The sequence below is a fragment of the Typopeltis vanoorti genome, chromosome 1 (genome assembly GCF_054136105.1).
Source record: "Typopeltis vanoorti isolate ZY-2024b chromosome 1, IOZ_Tvanoo_1.0, whole genome shotgun sequence".
Taxonomy (NCBI): domain Eukaryota; kingdom Metazoa; phylum Arthropoda; class Arachnida; order Uropygi; family Thelyphonidae; genus Typopeltis; species Typopeltis vanoorti.
The window spans coordinates 22275221-22301997 of record NC_143549.1 but is presented as its reverse complement, the minus strand read 5'-3'; the positions used below and the strand labels follow the sequence as shown (position 1 = coordinate 22301997).

General features: G+C 34.9%; 1 protein-coding gene across 1 annotated transcript in view; it reads left to right on the top strand.

Annotated features, from left to right (window-relative positions):
- The window catches only part of LOC150109827 (RNA helicase Mov10l1-like), a 223644-nt gene that overhangs the window by 158297 nt on the left and 38570 nt on the right, over positions 1 to 26777 (top strand). Inside the window, exon 6 of the mRNA XM_090396278.1 lies at positions 25965 to 26183. Within this exon, the coding sequence (XP_090252404.1) occupies positions 25965 to 26183 (219 nt within the window). The remainder of the gene's footprint in view (positions 1 to 25964; positions 26184 to 26777) is intronic.

Genomic DNA, 26777 nt, shown 5'->3' with positions numbered 1-26777 from the left:
TGGACACAACAGATTTTACAGTACAAACATTGGTGGACTTATTTTTTTTCAGAATAGTTTCTTGCATTACTGGTCGAACAAACTAATTTATATGCTGAGCAAGAAATTGCCAAACTTACATGAGCAAGAAAATCTCACAGGGCATCACAATGGAAGAACATCAGCTTCACAGAAATCAAAGTTTTTATTGGACTTTTATACAAATGGGCCCTAGTTCTTTTCCAACAATAGAGCATTACTGGAGTAGAAATCCTTTATAATATATGTTTTGGCTATTACATGTGAGTCGAAATAGATTCCAGTTGTTATTGTGTTATTTTCACTTTGCTGATAACTCAATACCATCTTCTGGCAGACTATACACGGTAAGACCGATATTGAATCATTTTAATAATATTATGCACCAAAACTACGTACCAGATAAAAATATCTGTATCGACGAATCAATGATGCTGTGGCATGGAAGATTAAGTTTCCATGTGTGAGTCTGATGGTCTTGTTATGAAAATAAAAATTTACTCCAGTAAATCTGAAGAAACTGACCATAATTTGGGTCACACTACTGAAATTGTTTTGCACTTACTGGAGGAATATCTCAGTAAGGGGTACATATTATATATGGATAATTTTTATAATTCTGTTACTCTTACGAAATTATTGACTGCATGAAAAACTTGTGTGTGGAACACTACGTAATAACAGAAAGGGAAATCCCATAGAAGTGGTAAATTGAAAATTGAAAAAAGGGAAATTTTTTGGCAGCAAAATGGTCCTGCTATAGTATGTAAATGGAAAGACAAATGAGAAGTGCTTTGTATTTCTAACATGCATGTTGTTGAAATGGTAGAGGTGTCCAACCACAATAGAAAATTTTTGATGAAACCAAACATAATTCGAGATTATAATAAGGGAATATCTGGCATTGACTGATCAGATCAAATGCTGTCGTACTACTCAGCTCTAAGAAAGCCATCAGATGGCCGAAAAAAATTGCATTACATATTATAGAAATATATATACACAATGCATTCAAATTGTTTCATAAAGCAACTAATTCTAACATAAAACTTATAAAATTTAGAGAAGCATTTGTCGAAGCGTTGATTGGAAAAGAGATTCTACCAGTTTCAAAGAAAGTTAGATCAGAAGAAGTTCATTATTTAGAGAGTATTGCACCTACCGAAAAAAAAAACTGCATCCAACAAAGCCATGTTGAATTTGTACCCAAGCTAAAAAAACGACGAAACACGTTATTATTGTTCAGCTTGCAAAGAGAAGCCAGCACTTTGTGTGGAAGATTGTTTTAAAAAATATCACAAAAAATAAAATTGTTCTATTACCTTGTATTTAATTTTCACTGTATGAATAAATTTTCTGTTCATGTATGCCAGCCTTGATTTTTTGTTCTCTTCCCAGAAGCCAACTATCCTTAGTTACGCTTATATACTATGAATGTACTCGCACGAAAAAGGTAAGTCCAGGAACTACGAGATAACTCGTAGTTGGCCCTCTCGGCCAGATCACTTGCTACACATTATCTCGTAGTTGGCAGGCAACGTGTTAATTGTGATTTTTCTTTTATGTAGTTGCGGTTTGTTTAAATATAATATATGTAGTGTTAATTTTTAACCAAGTGAATGCAGTAGGAGATATTGTAAGTTGTTCTGTCAGGAATAAGTATTGTAATGTAATGTTTGGATATGTTACCATTTAAGTTAAAAAGACTTGCTTATTTCATTGAAAGTATGAGATTTTACTGCATGACTGAAGTGGAAACTGGAAAGCTGTATTAGATATTAAGTCTAACACTCAAGTCCAGTCTATCACTTCAACTGCATGCTGCATAAGATAATTGTCCCTTAGCTCAAGAAATTCAGTCTCCGTACGCATGATATTTTCTCCTCTAGTCAGTTCTTCCATAGTTAAAATCACCCTCCTGTTATCCACCCATCTTTTCTGTCTGTACACTTCAAAATCATCTCTCTTTGCATTTCCTGGCCTGTAGCAACATCTCACTAAATATCTAAAATTTGTGCTAAACAGCTCTCCTCTCATTTAGCTTCATTTTACCTCTCTCACTTAGATGCAGACCATCTGTAGCAAATAGCTCTCTCCTATCTTCAAATTTATCCCATACATAAACAAACTTAGTCCTCTCTTCCTACACATTCTACTTATCATGGCATTCATGATTGTTGCTCTTCTCCTCGGCTTGCTACTATCACATGTTGGTATGATAGTAGCACAGTTAGTAACACACTAACACACTCACAATTCTACCTCTCATGCTATTTTGCTTCATTGTCTCTAGCAACACCTGCAAACTAAACACTACGTCATTCACGTGTCCTTGCAAGTCATTTGTTCCAACCAGCACAGTCAACTTTTCTGCATTTCCTTTCCTCACCACAGTCTCATTCATTCTTCCTGTCAGACATACTTTTGACATCTGCTCCATTTTCAAATCCTTCTCTATAGTCTCCCTACAATGCTACTTTCCACTGCAATCATTCATCTGACTCATTTCCTGGCTTCCTTCCTTCTTACACCTCTAACTACCAACACATTCTGCTTAATTAATTAAACATTCACACATGTGCCACAGTAAAATATAATATTTATTTTACAAATCTTTTTTCTGGCTTAAGAAGTGCTGTCGTGTTCATATTCCCAGGAAACAGTTTATAAAGGTTGCACTTGGACGATAAAAAAAAAATGTATACATACTTATATATATATATATATATATATTCAAATTTATCCCACACATAAACAAACTTAGTTCTCTCTTCCTAAACATTCTAGTTATCATGGCATTCATGATCATTGCTCTTCTCCTCAGCTTGCTACTATCACATGTTGGTATGTAGTAGCACAGTTAGTAACACACTCACAATTCTCTCTCTCATGTTCAGTGTTTAGTGTTTTTTCTTTTCTTTTATAATGCCACCTGATGTAGTCTGTTATATGCTGAAACTAGTCGTGTTTTACTATTAAACCCCCTTTTTTACCTAACACTTGGTTTAAGTCATTCAACTCTATTTTACAGTATATATATATATATTTATGTATATATTGAACCTTCAGCAATATAAAGACTTACATGGATTCTTATAATGAAAAAAATACTGATTTTGAATCCATTTTCTTTCCATCAAAGACCTATGTGAATTTCATCTGATTTAAAAGTTCATGGCAAATCAGCTGATTTGTTCTCTCATTCACATCCCTTAGTCAACATATGTGACATTAGTTTAGATAAAGATTGTCATTCATTCATGTATTGATAGAAACTCATCTTCTTTGCGAGACATTGATTATAATGGTCATGAAGAAGTTACTCCACTTACTATATGCAGTCCTTCTTTTAGTAAATTATCCTTTAGGACCATCATCCAACCATAAGAGAACTCGTAAATGTTGTCAGTAATTATAATGCAATATAATTACTGAAGGTGTGATATAATAATAATAAAGATATAAGCAAAGTTTTTATTATAAAACTTTGCTTATTTCTTTATTTCTAAGATTATAAAAGGAGCTACATGAACCACAGGTTCAGAGATATTATTATTATTATTATTATTACACGACACCTCCAGGTAGTCCAAAGACTCATTGAGGGAGGGCACCTGCTCTAAAACTTTGTCTCCACCACTCATCCATCAACTGACCGCAGCTACATCAATACCCCCGACCATTACCACTAGTATTTCCACAGATAATCGCAAACATCCATGCCTACGGCAGGATTTGAACCTGCAGCCTTTTGGCTGGAGAGCAGATAATCTAACCACTTGGCCAACCAGGCTGGCAATTTTTTTATTATCACATGACACCTCCAGGGAGTCCATAGACTTATTGAAGGAGGGCACCTACTCCACAATTCTCTGTCTCCACCACTCAATCCAACTACAACGAACAGCTCTACTTTCATCATCTACTCCAATGCCATCTACTGCCAGCCACTACCACTAGTATTTTCATAGACAATCACAAACATTCATGCTCACAGTGGGACTCAAACCAGTCTTTTGGCTGGAGAGTGGATCTGCTAACCACTCGGTTCGCATATAATAACTGCATAATAAATATGAAGTCCTCATATTTATTATGCCGTTATATCCTTTCATTCTTAGGGTAAACTGTTATAGACTATCCATATATATATATATATATACATATATATACACACACACACTCTCAGATGAGTATATATATATATATATATATATATATATATATATATATATATATAAGCTGCGATATAAACAGAGCAATCTGGCGAATAAGCAGCCGTGGACCAACAGCGACTGAGCTATCAGGGTGTGGGGGAGCAGAAGTGGCAACTCTGTTTCACTTAAAACCTCACAAAGCCCAATGACAACTCGATGACATGGCGAGTAGTGCCGCCATTAAATAAGCACCTGCTGGGGTCACTGCCCCTGACATTGGGAAGCAGCATTGTCAGTACTGACACAAAGTTGAAGCCAAATGATGACGGAAAAGCTTGCGATCAGAGATTTGCAGATGGCAATATGATTATATTGTGTACGTCTGTAATACTGCCGAGCAGAAAGCAAACGGAGAAAATACTGCTCTACCTTATCTCCAGAACAACCACCATGGCGAGCAAACCCTTACAATTGGCCCCAAGTTCCCGGCGTCACTTAAATGGGACAGGGGTGCAAAGAATCTCCGGGCTCAAAATGGTGTCCACTTTTAAAATTGCAACTTGGAATGTCAGAACTCTGTATGAAGCTGGCAAATTAAGAAATGCCACAAGAGAAATGAAGAGGCTGGGCATCTTGGGAATTTGCGAGACAAGATGGCCAGGATCTGGAAAGTGTCAACAAGATAATACGACAATGTATTACTCTGGGAATGATGAGAACAAACATCGACATGGTGTAGCTGTAATAGTAGATGAAGAAATCAATAAATCAGTAATAAATTGGATTCCATTTTCTGAAAGGATAATGCTGTTACAACTTAAGGGAAACCCCATTAACATAAATATCATCCAAGCTTATGCACCCACAGCTGACAAAAGTGAAGAAGATGTTGAAGAGTTTTATGAACACCTGAAAGAGATTAAAAACCTAACAAAGAAACATGATATAAACATAGTGATGGGTGACTTCAATGCAAAAGTGGGAAGAGGGGGGTGATGGAGAAATTGTTGGCGAACATGACTTAGGCACCAGAAACGACAGAGGAGATCGCCTAGTCCAGTTCTGTCAGGAAGAAGATCTAACAATAGCAAATACCTGGTTTAAACTTCCACCCAGAAGACTGTACACTTGGAAATCGCCTCAAGATAACCAACATAACATTGTCAGAAATCAAATTGATTATATACTGATAAATAAAAGATTCCACAGTAGTATAAAGAGTGCAAAGACTTATCCTGGAGCAGATATCTCATCAGACCACAATTCCATAGTTGCAGAACTACGTCTTAGATTAAAATCAGCTAAAAAATCACAAAAGAAGAAAAAGAAAATTGATGTAGAAAAACTGAAAGATCTGAACATAAATAAAAGTGCCAAGACACACAGCTTAACCTGCGATTACAACAGATTACCATAGAAGAAAATAAAAGTGTGGAATCTCTTTGGAATAGCTTAAAGAATGCCATTGTAACAACAAGTATTGAAGAAGTAGGTTATGTGAATAATATAAAACAACAGGAATGGATGACAGATGAGGTTCTTTCTCTTATTGATACAAGAAGAATGTACAAAAACAAAGACCTAGCCAGGTATACAGAAACACATAACATCATCAAGAAAAAAATAAAAGAAGCCAAGGAAAATTGGATGAAAAATTTATGTACTGAAATTGAACTGCTTCAGAAGAAACATGATAATTTCAATCTGTATAAGAAAATCAACGAAATTTCTGGAAAACTGAGGAAAAAGCAAATAGTGTCTCTAAGAGACGAAAATGGAAAAATAGTTCTAGAAGAAGAGAATAAAGCACAGATTTGGATAAAATATGTAACAGAACTTTTCAATGATACTAGACAGAAGCCTGTAAATATAAAAGATAACATTCAAGGACCAGCAATCATGAAATGCGAAATAGAGAATGCTATACAAACAAGTAAAACAGGAAAAGCCAGTGGACCAGATGGTGTGCAAACAGAATTTTTAAAATTAATAGAACCAGATAACATCAAACTTCTTGAAAAACTATTTAATAAAATATATGAAAGTGATGAATTTCCATCAGATTGGCTCAAATCTACATTTATCACTGTCCCAAAGAAACCCAAAGCGAATTCCTGTGGTGGCTTCCGATTTATTAGTCTAATGAGCCAAACACTAAAAATATTTTTGAAAGTAATTCAGAATCGTATTTATAGAAAAAGTGAAGAAACTCTAAGTGAAACACAATTCGGCTTTCGAAATGGTTTTGGTACTAGAGAGGCCCTTTTCTGTACCCAAATATTGATACAAAAATGCATAGAAAAACAGAAATCTGTCTTTATGTGTTTCATAGATTTTGAAAAAGCATTCGTCAAAGTCAAACACACTAACTTAATAGAAGTCCTTCAACAAATAAGGCTAGACGAACAAGACGTAAGACTAATAACAAATCTGTATTGGAATCAGTCAGCTACCGTTCAATTAGACAACATTACCACCAGTGATATTAACATCAAAAGAGGAGTGAGACAAGGATGTGTGCTCTCACCACTCCTGTTCAACATATATGCAGAAGTAATCTTTAAAAAAGCATTGGAAGAATGTTCAGAGGGAATCACAATAAATGGAAAGATTGTTAACAACCTTCGATATGCAGATGACACTGTGCTAATTGCAGATAATATTATGGATCTCCAAAAACTCATTGACAGAGTATACATAGAAAGCCAAAGAATGAGAATAAATATAAACATCAACAAGACAAAATACATGATCATCAGCAAACATCCAGCCTCATCAATGAAACTGACACTCAATGGGAAAAATATTGATCAAGTGTCAAGATATAAATATCTTGGATGCTGGCTTAATGAACGATGGGATCCAGAAATAGATATAAAGACAAGGATTGAAGTTGCACGGCAGTTCTTCATGAAAATGAGAACACTATTCTGCAATAAAGACCTAAACATGGAAGTCAGATGTCGAATGCTGAAATGCTACGTGTGGTCTATTCTGCTCTATGGAGTTCAAACATGGACATTGAAGGCGACAACCATCAAGAAAATCAAAGCTTTTGAGATGTGGCTAGAAGAATGCTAAAGATATCATGGACAGAAAAAATTACCAATGAAGATGTCTTAAAATCCATTGGCAAAGCTAAACATCTTGTACAAATAATCAAGAAACGAAAAACATCATATCTTGGCCACATCATGAGAAACAGCAAATACCAACTTCTACAAACTATTTTGATAGGAAGAATTGGTGGCAAAGGAACTAGAGGAAGAAAAAGATTATCATGGTTTGACAACATCAAGATGTGGACAGGAAAGAGCAGTGCACAACTGCTCAGATTAGCACAAGAGTGCAGTTTGTTCGCCAAGATGGTCGCTGACCTTCGATAGAAGATAGCACAATAAGAAGAAGATATATATATATACTCATCTGAGAGACATTTTTTTTTTAACAAACATTAAACACTGAAAGCCGAGAGATAAAAGTACTATTTATTTAAGTAGATGGCATGACTAGTTTTGTCTTCATAGAAGACCTGTCCGGATGCATAACAAGAAGGAACAACCAATAAAAAATTGCGAAAGAACAAAAAAATCTATAAATTAAAGCATTGGCATATTAACATTTGAAGCTGTTCTGTGTATCTCCTCATTGTTGGGCGTGCACTTGCTTTCAGCATCTGGTGAACGCCAAAGTTGTATGGCAGCGCAGTGGCACAATGAAGGAAAACATCATTCATCCAGTCTTATGGGACAAATCTGAAAATATTTTTCAATGCTATGATGAATTGGAAAGAGGAATTGGGGAATCCAAAGAAATCATCCTCAATCAAATACATCTCAACACCAACCTCAGCTATAATCTCTCAGACTACCGTTGTGCTGCCATTCAACTTTGCTGTTCACGAGATGTTGAATGCATGTGTATGCCCAACAATGAGGAACTACACAGAACAGCTTCAAATATTAATATACCAAAGCTTTAATGTATAGATTTTTTGTTATTTCACAAATTTTTTATTTGTTGTTCCCTCTTGTTATGCACCCAAAGAAGTCTTCTATGAAGATGAAACTAGTCATGCAGTCTACTTAAATAATTAGTATTTTTACTTTTTCTCTCGGATTTCAGTCATTTAATACTTTTTTTTTAATATATATATATATATATATATATATATATATCCTGCAAGTAAAGAAAAAAATCTACTTCAGAGTTTATGCACTTATTGTCCTCTTCTTCAGCTGCTCTGCTTTCTGTATGGGATCGCTGTTTCTGATGAGTCTTCTCCACTGGTTTCTATTGTCGTCTGCATCTTTGTTCAGGTTTTTCTCCTTATTATAATATACAGATAACCCTCATATAACGCGGATGTTAGGTTCCATAGAAATGCCGCATTATATAAATCGCATTATACGAGACTTAGATCACATAGAAAAAGTAGGGTTAGGTTCTGAAATCGTTTTTTTTTTTTTTTAATTATATAAACAATAATGACATATCCAACATAAACAATATTTTTATTTAATTCATGTAAGTTAAGAAAACATAAACTATGAGACAAATATGTAGCATAAAATTATAAAAATTACAAATTGTACATAAATTTCATTGTACATAATGCATAAATGTTTTAGGCACAATAAAATAAAGTGCATATTTTAATCGTCATCATGTCTTCAGAAATAACATTTCGTAGATGTTCTTTAAGTGGCTGGAGGTCATCACCTTGAAATTTCTTGGACATCATTTGTATAATTCTCATTGCATACTTCGGCTGGTTTAGTCATCAAGAAGTAGTCAGTAATAAGACTTTGCTTTTCCACTATGCTGCAATTTTTTTATTAAGTTCATAATATGGCGCTAAACAAATATCCAATTGTCTCGTGAATTTTCCCGAGCGCTCCAATGAGGGATCATTATCTGTAAAATAACTTCCTAACTTTCTTGCCAAGTCCAATCCTTCTGCTAATTTCTTTAAACTGAATTCTTTAACGGATTCATCACAATCAGAATCTTCATCAGAACTTTCAACACTATTTGGTTCGACGCCATCCATTAATTGTACCAGTACCTCCTCATTTAAATTTGTTTCTCCATCAATTAATTCACTAATTTCGTTTACAACCACATCGCAAAAGTCCTCTCCATGAAAAATATGTGCGACATTTAATATACGACATAGCTTGGCATCCACTGGAGATACGAAATTTTGTTCCAGAATGGCTTCAGGCCATATTTTTTTCCAGCAAACATTCAACTACACTGAATGTTTGCTGAATTAATTCATTAATTCCTTAATTCATTAAGGAATTAATCGACAGAGAAATAATTTTTACACAATTCAATATTGAAAACTCTTTCCATCCTTGAGGCAGTGTCATGTTTGGATTAGATTCCATTTTTTTCCAAAATTAATTGAAATGTTCACCGAATATAAAATGACTAAAATGTTGATATTATTCCATGGTTGAGTGGTTGAATAAGTGAAGTAGTATTAGGTGGCAAAAAAGTTATTTTAATATTCGGATAGCTTAAATTTTTTGGGTGGCCTGGTGCGTTATCTAAAATTAGTAGAATTTGATGTCCATATTCTTTTTCTTTGTGTAACTTTCTACATCGGGTACAAAACACTTGAAAAACCAATTTTCAAACATGCTAGCTTAACCCATGCCTTTTTGTTGGCCTGCCAATAAACAGGTAGGATTGACTTGTCAAGCCCTTTCATCGCACGAGGATTTACAGATTGGTTAATAAACATTAGTTTTGTCATGTAATCACATTATGCATTACTACAAAACAGTAGAGTAATTCTATCTTTGGAAACTTTGAATCCAGGAGCTGATCTTTCATTTTTCAAAATATAGGTGCGTTTTGGCATTTTTTTCCAATGTAACCCAGATTCATCCGCATTGAACCACCTGGTCTGCACTGTAACCACCTTCTTTAATGATTTTTAAAAGTTCTACTGCATTTTCCGGGCAGCTTCAATGTTTGCTGATGCTGATTCTCCCTGGATTTTAAGATTATACAAAGAAAACCTTTTTAAAGTTTTTGAACCAACCTTATTGGCACAAAATCCATGCTGAGAGATTTCTTCTGAAGAATCTTGATTGAGTTCTTTTAAACGTTTATAAACTTTGAGAGCTTTTTGCTTAATAAGGTATCCATCCAAAGGAATTTTCTTTTGACTGCAATCTTCTATCCAAATCATTAGAGATTTCTCCATTTTTTTCTATTAGAATATCTTACTGTTGACCCAGTAATAACACTTTCTCGGATTTTATGTTCATTTTGTTTGATTGTTCAAATTATTGATTCCCTTAAATTCAGAGTACTTGCGACAACTCCTGGTTTTTCTCCAATTTGCAACCGATCCAAGATTTTAATTTTTTCTTCGAGAGAAATGAATTTCCTCTTCAATGTTGGTTTTTCCCCTTTCGTTGCAGTTTTATTATTATTATTATTATTATTATTATTACACCTCCAGGGAGTCCAAAGACTCATTAAGGGAGTGTGTCCCTTCCAACTACTAACCACGCTCAAACTTGCTTAACTTTTTGCGAGGCCATTAGTAGCAGAGGCTCTACCAATCGACCAACCTTTGCTGGCAAGTTTTAGTGGCCCTTACAATAAAAATAAACTTTTACATAAAAAAATGCATTACATATATATGTAACTCACCAGAAAATAAACTGCTCAGCTTGAGAATAACACACTTCTGATTTTAAATGCACTTTCCTGGCAGAAAATGAAGACAATTTTCAACAATAAACACTTTATGCAGTAAACCCTAGATGGCGAACCTATGGCATCTAGAGAATTTTGCTGGCATGTCAACGATTTACAGGTGATAATCCTTTTATACGCTTATAAATTATTCAAGTTTTTTTTTTAATTGTTACAATATGTACAAGCTCAATTTTACACAAGACAGCAGCTATAAAGACATATGATTGGTGCAGTATTAACAAAAGATCACGCGACCCAAAGACAAAAGCAACCGACAAGTGTTGAGTTGAAATGCTGATTCGCTTCAATCGAATTTCATAACATCTGAAACTGTCGTAAAAATGTTCATTATTAGTTTTAACACATTCACAACAAGGTGTCATTTATCGTTCCGATGGAACTTCTCATTACTGACTGGCTCAACTCACACAAACGTTTCAACCCTTGGTTGAATTTTATGACTTCTTGGCAGGTGAACTCACACATTCATTATGTGACATGTTTCAATTCTTGGTAGTCTTTTATTTTAAGTTAGCCTTTGTGATCTGTCATAATGACATCGAGAATTTCAAATGCAATAAAACAAACACTTATTTCATAATTGAAAATTTAAACAATTGTTTTTAGTTAGATACAGTGTTTTGGGGCAACATATAGTTTTGCTTAAGTCTATACAGCATAGTTTCTGTGAGAGGGGATATGTGATTTATTAGTTAGCGCCATTTTTATTCCATCTGTCTCTAATTGCACTATTTGTTGAGTGACAGACTGCAAAAGCCTCTGTACAGTACCTTATTCACTGATACAATAAAACTAAATTCAATACTTATAACTACTTGCACAATATGGGCAGACACAAATTTAACGAAGATAAAATTTGATTTTTAAGTCCCATGGTGAAAAATAAAATAAAGGGTTACTAGAAATTGTAGACCACGTTATATCGAAACCGCGTTGAACAAGGGATACTACAATTTGTAGACCGCATAATATCAAAAACTGCATTGTATAAGTCCCGCATTATATGAGGGTTACCTGTACTTTAATTTTATAAAGAGTTTATTTAAACATAAGTTTTTCATTTGTTTGCATTTTATTCCAGAAGCAAGATATTTTATGATTTCTTTAACTTATCTTTTCTTTTAAATTTAACTCCTAAAGTCTTGCTTATTTATACATTTCATTTATTAAAAAAAAAAAAAAAAGGAAGACTATATATAAATCACTTTATATTGTCTCTGAATTTATGGTTCATGTTGTTTCTATTGCAATCTTTGATACAGGGAGATAAGCATAGCTGTTATGCAATGGAGCACTCCTTAATCAAAAAATAGAGTTGACTTCCAACTCTTTTCTAATTAAAAATTAAAATAAAAATTTAATGAGGTGATCATTGTATATATTGCCTATCTTTGTTATACTTTTGGAAATAATGATCTTTGAAATTGTAGTTGGTAATGAACGAATATGTTATCAGTGATAGGTAGAATAGTAAGATAGTATCTTACTGTATATGGAAACTTTCACAATACTAAATGGTTGAATTTCTTATCTTTATTTATAATCATCTATTTAATGTTGCAGTTGTCAGTGGTTACTTATCCAACAGAAAATATTCACGATAATATTCTTGCCATGTATGAAACTTTCACATTAGTAAATGATTGACTCTCTTATATTTTTATTTCTTGTCATCTGTTTGATGGTGCAATTGTCAGTTATTATATATGGATGATGGAAGATATCATTGATTTTATGGAGGACTAGAAAAGATATAGGAGAGATCAGTAGGTGAAGATAGAGTAGGAACCATTAATGTGTTGGTAGTGGGAAAGAAGTTTTGTCATAAATTATTAGAGTATTTGTTTTAAAATTATAGGGATTCTTATCTCATTAGATTATATTGATTATGTATAGTTTAAATTTTGGGATTTTTGTTATTATTTAGCTTATTATTTTTAGTATATCTTGTCAGTGTCTTTTGTGCTGTGTATCAATAATGGTAGCCACCATAATTCATTTTGCCAATACATTATCGTCCAACCTGCCATTTAATGAATACATTTAACACAGTATACTGCAAGATTTTGAGGCATGCAGTGCTTGTACATGTTTGGCTTCCTACCAGTTAGGAATATGGCAGGTAAGAGACCAGGAAGTGCATTTGCATAAAATGTAGGAAATGGGAAGAGCTAAGATGACATGGATATTAGCATAACTGATTTTTGGGCTGTGTGTCAGAAACCGAATGTTGACAGAGACAATTAACATAATCAAGGATAAGGAAGATAAATGGCATGTGGAAAGGGAGATGGTGATGTGATGAGTGGATGGATGGATGGATGAATGAATGATGAGTGAGAGTAGTTTGCTTGCACAGAGAGAGAGAGAGAGACTGAAAGAAGAAGTGCGATGTATGATGAATGAGTAAAGAAACATGAGAGAGAAATGGGAATGATAGAAGGGGAGAGAGAGAGAATAGGAAAACCAGGGAAAGAGAAGAAATGAGGAGGAGGGGAGAAAATAGGAGAACCAAGGGAAAAGACGAAATGAGAGGCAGCTGACATAATGCAGGACCTAGGGATGGAGAGATGACAGAAAGGCAGGTGTGGACCATCAATATATCCATAGATATTCTACAGAATTTTGTTTGTGTAAATATTAGTGCATTTATATTGTGTAGAAAAGCAACTTTGATTTGTTGTTTATACATACATTAGTAGCTGTGCATAGCTAATATATCATGTTTGTGAGTAGTGCTAAATTTTAACGAAGTGAATGTTAGTAGATTCTCTTGTTAGTCTGACCTAAAATTAGTATTATAGCTTAATAATTGTATGTTTACCAAAACTTGTATGTTTTGTATGTTTACCAAAAAACTTGTTTACCAAAACAAGCCTTAAAGTACAAGCCATTAGGAAAAAGAAAACCAGGATGTCCTCTTAAACGATTCAACGATGACTTCTAAGGCCAGAACAGACCATGCTAGGCCTAAATCCTTGATACGTATGATGATGATGATAATTGTATGTTTAAAATATATAAGTTAGAAAGACTTACTTAGGTGGCTGAAAATTGAGTTTTTACCACTTTCAAGCAAAGAACCGTTAAGATAATAATGTGCAATGGCAGCAGTTTCCCTTACTTCATGACTGAAGCAGAACCAGAAATAACTTATTTAACTATAAATTCACATGTATGCCATGGTAATTAACTTTTTAATAATATTAATAATAATAATAATTTTTATTAAAGAATTAATTACTATGGCATTCATGAATTTATAGTTATGAAAGCTCCACAAGTTTCACTATATCAGAAGTACCTTGCGCACTGGAGCATGCACGAGTGAAAAGAACATGGTAACTAAGTAAACAGATGGAGAGACCGACAGTTAGTTATTCCAGTTACTTTATGGAACTTGATAAATGCAATTTCTCATATAGGAAGAGAAATGTTTATTGGATATTAACAGTTCCATTAGTTCAGTCATGATTTAATGGCTGTTTCAGAGGATACAGTGAGTTGATTTTAAGTGTTTGATCATTTTTCCTTGGTAATCCTATATACAGGAAGAGGAAAACATAATTATGATGGAAACATTTACCTTACTTAAAGGCTTTTATAGTATTGATACAGGTAAAATGTTTCACCTTGCTAAAGGACCAGAACAAGAGTTGATGTTATCTCCGGAAGTTGATGTGGTTTGCAGGGGTGTGATGACTAATTTTTTGCTTGGAGTGTTGTGAATAAGTGGAATGGGTTGCCAGAATGAGTTATGAGTACTTTGTCTGTTAATGAGATCAAGGAGAGCTATGATAGATTGTGTGGATAGTTTGGTTCTCCTGTGATAAGTTTTTGGCTCCATGGAGGTGCCCATACAATAATAATATCATGCTTTCAGTCAGTAATTGGATATACATAGCAAGATCACATCCCAATACTGTCATTCTTGAAGAAAGCCCCAGATTCTTCAAATAGAAAAAAGTCAGGGAAGGTAGTTGTGACATCAATTTGAACATCTGCTTGACTTGTGTTCAGTGATCTTTACTCTCTGCAGAACAATTAATAGAAAAGGAAGAGGAAGATCAAGAAAACAGATATTTAAACAGTTGGTACCTAATAGATTGTGATAAAGAAGTGGAAAGAGGGTAAGTTAGTCTCATTACATAAAGGTAGCTCCAAGACAGAAGTAGCAAATTACAGACAAATTAATATCTCAGGAGTAGTGATTCAAGTATTAGAAAAGTTGGTTAAAGGTAAAATCCAGCAGTGGGTGGATGAGGAAAGTAATACTCTATGATGGCATCATGGCTTTTTAAAAGGCTGGTCATCCATTAGTAATTTACTAATGTTTTGTAATAGAGTGACAGCAAAATTAGATAAGGGAAATGTCTATACCATGATAATGCTGAATTTTGCAAAGCAAAATCTTCCATGGTAGAATGCTGCATGGAAAACTATTACCAAAGTTGGAGCAAATAAGAATGAATATGAAGCTTGTGGCATGTATAATGGTTGAGTGGAATCTAGGAGAATGAGGTGACTAGTGGACTACTTCAGGTGTCAATACTACAGCCACTACTCTTTAATTTGTATAATTATATAGAGAAAACTTTAGGAGGGATATTCAATTATTTGCTGATGATGTAGAACTAGAGAGGTTAATAAAAGTGATGTCGATATCCTGCAGGGTGATTTAAATAAATTGGCATTGTAGGTATGGATTGTCAATTTCATGCTGTAAAATGTAAGGTTATATGTATATGTACTCCAATGGTTACATACTTTGTATCACATTGATAGTACTGGATTGCAGGAAATTGATGAGGCTAGGGACATGGCAATAATGGTGGACAAAGAGTTGAAGTTCAAAGAGTATATTACAAAAATTGGTAAAAAAAAAAAAAAAAAAACTCGAAGGATTACTTGGATATTGAAAAGCATGCTAACAAGTGAAGAGGAGGAGCCTAATCTTTAAAGGTACCTGTGGCATGATTGTAAAACAACAAAAATGCATGATAATCATAGTAATAAACTTTAATGGGAGTACAAATATTTTGTACTGAAAATAACAGTATATCATCAGACTAATCTTTACATCATGAGTTTTTATAGAAACAAAAATCTAATCAATGAACAGGAATACAAGGTACATACAACTATTGGCTTAATAATTAAAAACAGTTGCTGGGTACTAGAAATTAATATTAGAAATAAATATTAAATAAATATTTATTATTATAAATTATATTGAGATTAATTAATATTTAAATTATTCATATTGAATTTATTAATCATCAAATTAATCTAGTTTAATTTGGTGATTAATTATATTGAAAGTTTATTTTTCACTTTGTTAGAGTATAATAAAATTAGTTTAATCCTTTATCCAAGTGTGAGCAAACAAAGTTTGCACCTGAAAGTATCTTCAGGACTGGGGTAAGGTGGTACAACACCAGAGAAACTCGTTGCAAAGGTGTAGCAAGATACCAACACTCCTATCTCAGTATCTCCTATAATGCAAAACACATCTCCTTGTGAAATAAACTTTCAACATCTTTCTCTAAATCCAGAGTAATTTATTAAAAAAGGGTGGCACACCATTTGGCAACTCCTATAGGTAGAGAAGACCTGCTAATGCTTCTGCCTGATATCTCCACTTGGGCCTAGCTCCCACTGAAGAGACCTCAATAAAGGTCGAAACTAGTCTGGGTAGTGGCCCTTCCCTTAATGCATAACATTAGACATATCCGCAAGGAGATGTGTTTTGCATTATCCTTTGCAACGAGTTGCCTTGGTGTTGTACCACCTTACCCCAGTCCTGAAGATACTTTCAGGTGCAAACTTTGTTTGCTCACATTTGGATAAAGGATTAAACTAATTTGATTAATTATATTGTATTTTATATAATTATTATATGTAATTATTATAATATTAATATTTATTAATATTAATTTCTAGCATGCAGCAATCATCATCATCAAATTCCTGACAAGTACCCTCAAGGAGTGTACATAATATGATAGTGTGTGTTATGTTTCATCGAGTCACTTTCGACTCCTGGTGATCTCACGAACATATATTCTCCATTCAGATCTGTCCCTGACCATGTCTTTCAGAATTTCCAGGTGTGCTCCAGTTGCTTCTTTAACTCCATCCAACCATCTAATTCTTGGTCTTCCTCTTCTTCTGCTTCCATCAACTTTAGCAAGCATCATCATCTTCTCCAGACTATGATCTGCTTGCATAACATGCCCAAAGTATGACAATTTTTGCTTGATGATCATAGCTTCGAGGGAGCAATCTGGCTTTATTCTGTCTATCACTGATTTATTGGTTTGTTTTGTAGTCCATGGTATTCTTAGTAAGCATCTCCAGACCCATAATTTAAATGCATCTATCTTTCTTCTTTCACTCTTTCTCAGGGTCCAACTTTCACATCCATACAGTACCACAGGGAATACCATTGCTCTCACGATTCTGATTTTTGTTGCGAGGCTAATATCTTTATCTTTAAAGATCTTGCTTAAATTTGTCATTGCTTTCTTTCTGAGTAATAATTTTCTTCTAACTTCTTCAGTACAATAACTATCTTTATCAATTCGGGATTCTAGGAGCACAAAATTGTTAACTGCTTCCATTCTCTCCCAATCTACTTCAAAATCATTAAGTTCACATGTTGCCATAACTTTTGTCTTTTGTCTTATGGCTGGACTTGGTTCTGCCAGCCTGGTTGGCTGAGTGGTTAGCGTATCCGCTCTCCAACCAAAAGGCTGCAGGGCTCAAATCCTGCCTTGGGCATTGATTTTTATGATTGTCTGTGAATATACTAATGGTGGTGGGTGGTAGATGGCATTGGTGTAGATATGATGGTAGCTGTATTTCATTGTAGTTGTAAATGGAGTGGTTGTGGAGATGGATAGCACCGGAGTAGGTGCCCTCCCTTGATGAGTCTTTCGACTCCTTGGAGGTGTCAAGTAGTAATAATAATAATTCCTTTTACAGCACTCTTTTCTCCATTTCTGAGCTTCTTCAACAACCTCCAGAATATCTTGCCACCTTCTTGATATTTATTTTCTGTGTTCTTAACAAAGTCTTCCCATCACATAATAATAATAATGACTTTTGTTTAGTTAGTTTTACACAGTTCAGCTTTCTTACATTTGTCTCTGTATTCTCTAAGAGCAAAAGCTGACTTATTTGTCAGGAACTTTTGATATGTTTTCTTCTTCCCCTTCACTGTCTCTTTAACTTCCTGTGTCCACCATGCAGTTCTGATTTTTCTATCCTTGCAGTCAACCTCACCACATGCCTCTCTGGCTGAATCAATGAATGTTTTCAGGGCTTGCCACTGAATCCCCAAGGTTTGGTTAATGTTCTCAAACTCTTTCATTTTTTCTTGAATAATGTTTGTGTCTTTTAGGCTACAGTTCACATCTCAGATCTGCTCATCTTTTATTTACTTTAAAACTTTCTTCCATGTTCTTCTTTTCAATATGAAATTCAATTTTATCCTGCTCAAAACTAAATGATGATCACTTCCGATTTGAAATCTTCTGTATACTCTAGTGTCCTACACCAGGGAGAAAACATCACTATCAACAATAACATAGTCAATGAGACTTTTCTTATTCCTTACCTCTTCCCTGCATGTGAATTTGTGCACATTTTTATGTTGGAGCATAAAAATGTAATAACCAGTCCATGTCCTGAGCAGAAATCCAGCAGGTGTTTGCCATTATTATTAGCTTTGCTCTTTTCTCTAGATTTTCCCAAAATATTTTTGTATGTCTATCTGTCATTTTCTACTCTTCTATTTAGATCCCCATCAAGGACTAATTTTTCATTGAGTCAGTTGCTTTCTCTAAAGCCTCAAAAAATTCCTCCACTTCTACTTTAGTAGAACCTTCTGTGGGACCATAGGCACAAATAAGTCTCGTTGTCCAGTTCCCCATTCTGATATTTGCCCACATCACTCTACTTGAAATTGCCTGCCATTGAAGATTAGCCTCATATTTAGTGTCGAATTACTATGGCTACTCCATCTTTTCCTTGATTGACATTGCCTGAATATAAAATTTTGTATTTGTTGCTCAGAAAGATCTCACCAATTTTTTTTTTTTTCCAGTCACCCCTGTTATGTTGCTTCGGTACTTATCCAATTCCTCAGCTAGCTTCATTTCTTTGTCGTTCAGGCTTCTTTTGTTGATAGTACTGATCTTGAACTCTAGGGATGTTGAGTTGTTGTGTGTTTTAGGATTTGTTTCAGTAGCTGTCCTTTCGCTGTTCACCCTGGTTCCTTGGCATAAATAATAGGGGCCTTGTTGGCAATTGCCCCAATGGGGGCAATGCCTTGTTAACTAGGCAATTGAAATTCTGTCATGTTCTACCATCCTTTTATATTGTGGTTTAAGAGATTAATAATACTAATTGGTTGGCTAAATCCCAAATTGCCAGCCCATTCTCGTTTGTTCACTATCCAGGTTACCTATCCAGATACCTACAGGGTGCTCCACAAGAAGGTGAGTATTTAAATTAAGTCAGAAGCCTTTTTGGTTATCTGCATTCCTTTAAAGGCTATTAGGAGGTCTCCTCTCAGTTATTCAGCTTTGACCCTTAAGCACCCCAGCATGAAGCAACTGTTTTTATAATATTATTATACCATATTAATGAATTATTATATTTATGCTATTTAGCCTATTTTTGTTTAGGAGTGCTCCTTTTTATAATGTCATTGGCTTTTTATTTTTATTAAAATTTTAGTCATTACTGATGTTTTATGTAGACAGATGTATGTAATGTATATAGGAGAACAATTCGGACATGCTTTTGTAGGATGTTGCTGGCTGTCTTTTTATTCATTGGCATCCTGGCATGAGTCGATATACATTTATCTGCTGTTAAAGGAAAGAAGTATGATTAAATAGGAAAGGGGGGGGGGTAAAAATGTTTGGGTAGAGAGATGTGGGAGAATTATTGATCAGGCAAGGGAGTATGTGAACTTTTTGAAAACCCAGGTTTTTTATATTATTAAAGGTGGGCAGAGAATATTCTGGGAGGGGGATGAAAATAGAAATTTTTGAGGAAGAGGAAGGATATAACGGGATAAGATCAGGAGTGGGAGGAGTAATTTCTAGCATGGAACAACTGTTTTTAATGGTTGTATGTACCTTGTATTGATCTTTGATTTTCTTTTTGTTTCTATACACACTGATGATGTGCTGTTATTTTTATCATGAAATATCTATACTTTCATTGAAATTAATTACTATGGTTACATGTAATTTTTTTTGTTTGAAGATAGGGAGGTTATTATCTTTCTTTAAATTGGCTACGTCTTAACTGCTGTGCACAGATTTTGTCACTTGGGTTACTTGGGGAAATAGGAGATGGTGGAGACAAGTAATGGAGCCGGTGATAGTTCTGTGGAATGCTCACCATGAGGATGTGTTGAACATGTGTGAATTTCAAAGTAAAATTTGTAGGCTGGAAAGTCGGGATGTGATAGAAATTTATAACTTAATAAAGGTGTTGTATAAGATTGGCACAAAGGAAATTTTTCAATACATGATGAATAGAGAACTAAAGGTCATCTCTAGAAGTTGTGTAAGGGTGTGCGGAATAGATTTTTTTTTTTGCTTTGAGAGGGTGAGCAGGTGTAATGGATTGCCAGAAATAGTTGAGTGCCTTGACAGTGAATGAGTTAAAGGAGAATTTTTTTTTTTTAATGGAGAACCCATCCACAAGAAATTAGTCGACCTGTAGTATGATAGTAGTGTAGATGGACAATAAAGAACTTATTCAGGTTTGATTTGAAAAGCTGTGGGTTGTATTCCTTGGGAAACATGTGTGAGAGACTTCCAGAGGGCAACAGCAGGGGAAAGGGATAAACGAAGAGGAGAAATTTTTTCTATGGATTTGAAGTTGAATTGCAAGAGAGTGTTGGTTAGTTGCTGCATGTATATGGATGAATTTACAAGTGGGTAAGGGAATTATTGATGACAATTCTAATGAATAGTAGCTATAAAAGTATCTTGAGAAGATGCAGGCTACATAGACTTGAACATCTGTGCCAAAGCGAAAGAGGGATTGTCAGTTAATCTAACTGCTCTTTTCTGTATAGAATCCAGTATTTTCAGGGAGCTCTTAGGGGAAACACCCCAGATATATAAATTAGAAGCTGTTTAGAGTTAAAGTTATGCCTCAATTGAAAGAGAATCTAATTTTTTGGATGCAGGGAGGCAGTTTCGTAATATGTTTGTGCCAAGAGAGATTAAAGGTTAGAATTATTACAATTAGGTGAATATCGTCTTGAATAGAGATTTGAGTATTTTCAAGGGCAAGATTGGAAGAATCAGGGTTCTTTTTTTTTTGTAGGATGCAGAGCTGTGTTTTGCTAGCATTGAATTTGATAATGTTATTCAGATCTTAATGATGAATAATTTGAAGATCAGACTTTAAGGTTGTAGACGTTAGAGGTTCTGTAGGTTATGGTGATTTGTGCTTTGCAGAGTTTGTCAAATGTAAAAATGTAGTTGTCAAATGCTGGCCTAGTTGGCCGAGTGGTTAGTGTATCTGCTCTCCAGCTAAAACGTTGCGTGTTTGAATCCTGCTGTGGGCATGGATGTTTGTTTGTGAAAATACTAGTGGTGGTGGTCAGCGGTAGATGGAGTTGGTGTAGATGACGATGGTAGTTGTGGCTGGTGGAATGGTGGAGACGAAGAGTTGTAGAGTAAGTACTCCCTCGATGAGTCTTTGGACTCCTTGGAGGTGTTATGTAGTAATAATAATAAAGGAGAAGTGCAATATGCTGTCAACAGCAAAACTGTGTACTGGATTAGCAGTTGGTAGGAGTAGATCATTTATATTTAGAAGGAAGAGGATGGTCAAAAGAACAGAGCCTTCTGTGACCCCCAGCATTAGTTGTATAGATAGAAGATAAGGTGCCATCCACCATCGCTTGAAGTGACTGTCTGGCCAGAAATCTGGCTAGCCAATTGTAGAAGTCAGGAGTAGACAGAATGATGGTAGTTTTCTTAATAGACCTTTGTGACAAACTCGGTGAAAAGTCGTGGAGATATCAAGAGCAACCACTTGAGCTTCTCCAAACCCTTTCCATAGTGTTTATCCAGAAGAGATGGATGACATAGGTTAGTATATCCACTGTTGATTGACAGTGATGAAATCCATATTGTCAGTCATTTATTAGATGAGAGTCTTCAAGGTAGCATAGGATTTGGCTGCCGATAGTTCTTTCCATAACTTGAGAATGAATTCTGGTGAGGGAAATTGGATTGTAGTTTTGAAGGTAGAGATTTGTCTTGTCACTTAGGAATAATTTTATATAGGCTGTTTCAGACTGCAGGGTAGATAGCATAAAGTGGGGTTCAACTCTGGAGTATAGACCTTTAGAACAATTGGAGGCAGTGCCATCAGGACCAGGAGATTTTTGATATCCAGTTTGAGCAAAATTTTTCTGATCTCTTTCTGGCAAAAAGTCAAACGTGGCATTGAGTGTTTGAAATTGTGGGGAGACATTTACCATGATCAGCTATGCAAGAATTAGAGGAGAAGTAGAAAGCTAGGAGGTTGGCTTTTTCTGTGGGTGATGATGCAATAGTACATCTTGGGTGTAATAGTAGTAGTGTTTGGCAAAAATTATGGCTAATAGATATGACTAGAACCCAAAATAAATGGTTGCTGTTTGGGCTGGATGCAAGTTTCCTGATTTTAGCTGTTTCAAAATCATTTTTCAGTGTGGTAATAATTTGCTTATAGCTGTTTCATGCTTTAATGTAGGCTGTATAGGAAGAGATGGAGTTTTGCATGTAAGTCAGTTGCAATATGCTTGACTCTTCTTTTGTACAGCCTTGGCATACCTGTGGGACAACAGAGATTTAGATAGGAAACGAGACTTTAAGGTGGAACAGGGAATAAATGTTTCCATGCTGATTAGAATTATTTTGGTGATTCTTTCTGCCATAGGTTTGGATGAAGTGGCTGGAAACAGTTATCTGACTATGGAAATGAGGCATAGAAATTGTGCATTATCATCCCAGTTGGCTTTCTGGTAATGCCATACAGTGCGTGGATGTGAGTGATTGTATATGTGTTGCTCCATGGGAGAGAGAGATTTGAACTACATTGTAGTCTGAGCTTCCTAGAAGGAAGGCGGCATTCACAGCATACTTAGATGGGCCACTCATGAGGAAGAGATCCAAGGTGTTTAGAGCGTGGTTGGGATTGTTTGGTATGCTGGTGGAGTATGTGAACAATTTGAGTTAGATCATTTATGATTGCAAAAGTCTCAGATTCTCTACCTGCTTGATCTGTGCAATTGGAAGTTGGAAGCAGCCAACTGGGGTTTGTGGACAATGAAGTCTCCAAGAAAGATGACTTTGTTGCTGTTTGGAGAACTGGATTGATGAAAATCAGCATTTAAGGAAAAGTGATTGAAGAGCTCGGAGTTGTTGTTGTTGGTATTAGGAGAGTAGTAGAGACATTATATGAATTCGGTAGAATGAGGTAGGGAGATTTTTAGCCAAAGGAAGTCAAAATTGGGAAATTCCAGGTAGGATATTCTCTTGCATGGTATATCGGAGTAAACATATGTGCAGATCCCACTCCTGAGGCAAAAGGAGTTACATGGTGTGTAGTTGGGAAAGCAGAGTGTTCCTGTCAGAAAGAGTAGGTGAGGTTTTGCAGACTGGCAGTGGAAGCAATTTTTCTCCTTATTTCTGCTTATCAGCACATATTGTGTAAACCCACAATTCTTCAGTTTGTCCTCAGAGTTTAAAGAGATGGTATAATAGAGACTTTTAAGTTCGTGAGGGGATTCTGTTGGATTAATCCAGAGGGGATTATAAAAGGGGTAGAAGGTGAGAGGGGAAGAACCAGAGGCCATCCCTGGAAGTTATGTAAGAGTGTGGTGAAGAAGGATGTGAGGAGTAGATTTTTTACATGGAGAATTGTGAGTGAATGGAACATATTACTGGAATATGTTGTTAATGTAGAGAGTGTTAAGGATTTTAAGATTCAGGACAATAATGTCAGTTGAATGAACTTCCCATGATGAGTGTGCCAACTCCATGTAGGGTGTAATAATAATAATAACAATATTCTCTAATGTCTTTTTGTTCACACGTCATTTTATTAAATTGAATATACCAGTTTCAATCATACTGAAGATTCCCCCTGATACTAAAGCAAAAATTTTATACTAATAAAAATACAGACCTAAGTTAAATCTGTTTTATGTTATTTTCTAATGCCTTTTAAATATAAATAGATAAGCCAATAAATTATATTCTTGGTTTCATCCTTTATCTAATGCATGTGAAATCACTTCATGACTAGGCTACTTGTATACAGAGGCTAATGACTACCAGGGTAGTGGCCCTTCCCATAATGCATAGCATTACATATGTCCATAAGGATATGTGCTTTGCATTATGGGATACTAAGGCAATTGATGTGAAGTCATTAGCTTCTATATTCAAATAGCCCAGTCATGAAGTGACTTCATGTGCAAACTTTGTTTGCTTATACTTGGATAAGGATTTTAAGAATGAAATCAGGAATATAATTAGAATATAATTTCTTGACATCTTTAATTTATAGTATAACCTAGTGGAAAAACTTTCATCATCTAATGTCTTTTGTTCGTCATGTGGAGTTGGCAGAGTTCCTTTAGTCCTGACTAACTTTTTGAATATATATATACTGGGGGGGGGGGGCTACCAGTCCGGTTCTCCTTGAATTCTGATGACTCGAATTTTGAAGACTCGACACTCAGGGTAGCCCCTGGGTTTCAAAGAAGTGACATAAAAACATGACATAAAAAGCTTATCATTTTATATATATATAGGGTAGATTCAGGCCTGCCTGGTTGGCCAAGTGATTAGTGTATCCACTCTCCAGCCAAAAGGCTGCGGATTCGAATCCCACCGTGCATGTGGATGTTTGTGATTGTCTATGAAAATATTAGTGGTGGTTGGCAGTAGATAATGAAAGTAGTTGTAGTTGGTGGATTGATTGTTGGAGATGGAGAGTTGTAGAGCAGGTGTCCTCCCTTGATGAGTCTTTGAACTCCCTGGAGGTGTCATGTAATAATAATATATTTTTATTATTACTTAATTAAATTAATTTAATCAATTTTTTTAAAATTATTTTTTTAATAATTAAATTAAATTAATTTTTTAAAGTGAATCTATTGTGATAGGTTGTAAACATTTTTACATAGTTTCAGATAATACAATCTGATTGTTTTTTAATAAATAAGAAATCTTACCTAACTTCTGGTTGAAGAAAATAAAAGAAAACTAAAAGAAAAAAAATTAACGCATTTGTTACCTTTCAATAATGTTTGTTGTATTTTTTGATAACTGACTTGAATAAAAACAAATCATCATGTGAAACGATTGAACTTAAATAATATTAAAAATATTTTATTTTTAACTTCTAGGATATAAATCACTATTCTCACTGCAGGGTGGGGGGTGGGGGGTGGGGGGGCATGTTGTCTAAGAAATTCACACTCACACAATTTAAAAGCATTTGTGAACTTTGAAGTTCATATAATTACTATACTATACTCTTTTTCAGGTTATCTTGGAAGTAGCGTAATAAGCTACATTTCCAGCTTTACTTACCATTCGTACTACAGACTTACACTGCATAAAATAGTTGCGTAACTTTTTTACGTTATCACATCGTGTGGAAATTTTTATATAATTATTTTACTACTTCCTTACTTGCCAATGCTAGAATTATATGTTTCATACCATTAAATTGTTACAGGGAACATATTTTTGAAAAATGCAATTATCTATCACGTGGTTTCCGACGACCTGTTACCATAGTAACAGCAAACTAATATCCTGCTACCTTCGGAAGCAGTACGGCCTGTAGTATATTTCTTTACTTCCAAGGTAACCTGAAAAAGAGTGTAGTAAATTTCCTTAGTTTACTGTAATTGATCTTATTCAGTTATAATATCAGGTTAAGTGTGACAATATTTTGAATTATACTTGTTTAAGTGATATCCAAATATAATTTCAGAAATCATGGCAAGAAAGCATGCAGGTTTCTCAGATGTAGATTGCAGGCTTCAAGCAGTAACTGCCAGTTTTCTATTGGAAATGTAAAATCCTTCCCTCGGAATCAGATGCCTTGCACTTCTTCAGATCATGTTATGGAAAATGACAGAAGTGAAATAGATACCTCATTGGAAATTCCTGCTGGCACTGCAGCATATCTCAATATTGTATGTAAGGCAAAGTATGTGTGAACATCATTAAACTAAGTAATGAGTAACTTGTTTAGGAATGCTAAACTGATTACTATTAGCATCAATAATTATTATGTTGTATAAGAGTGTAGTCTATTCTTTCTCGCCATGTACTGAAAATTTTTTTCTGTATATTTTATAAAATTCCTTTAGTAACTTATAAGGCCTATATTTATATATAAGTCTTTGGGATGAGGGATGTGAGGACAAATTGAGGGATTACAGTTTGGAAAGCCTTGTGAATCCAGGTTAATCTGGAAGAAATTTTAAATAGAATAGGAGAAGAAGGTAGAACAAGGAACATCCCAGAAGTTGTACAAGAAGGGTGTGAGCAAGAGCATGTGGAAAGATTTTTTGCATTGGTTGGTGAGTTCACTGCATTGTCTTACATTGTGGTGAATGCAGACAGATTGAATGAGTTTGAAGCATGGCTTGATGTTTTTTTTTGTGTAACAGTGTTTACCTCCCGTGATGCATCTTTTGATTCTATGGAGGTCTGGTGTTAATAATGATAATATATTTTTATCATATTTTCTGACTTCTGCTTATCATCGAAATTGTGTAACCCACAAACCTTCAGTTCA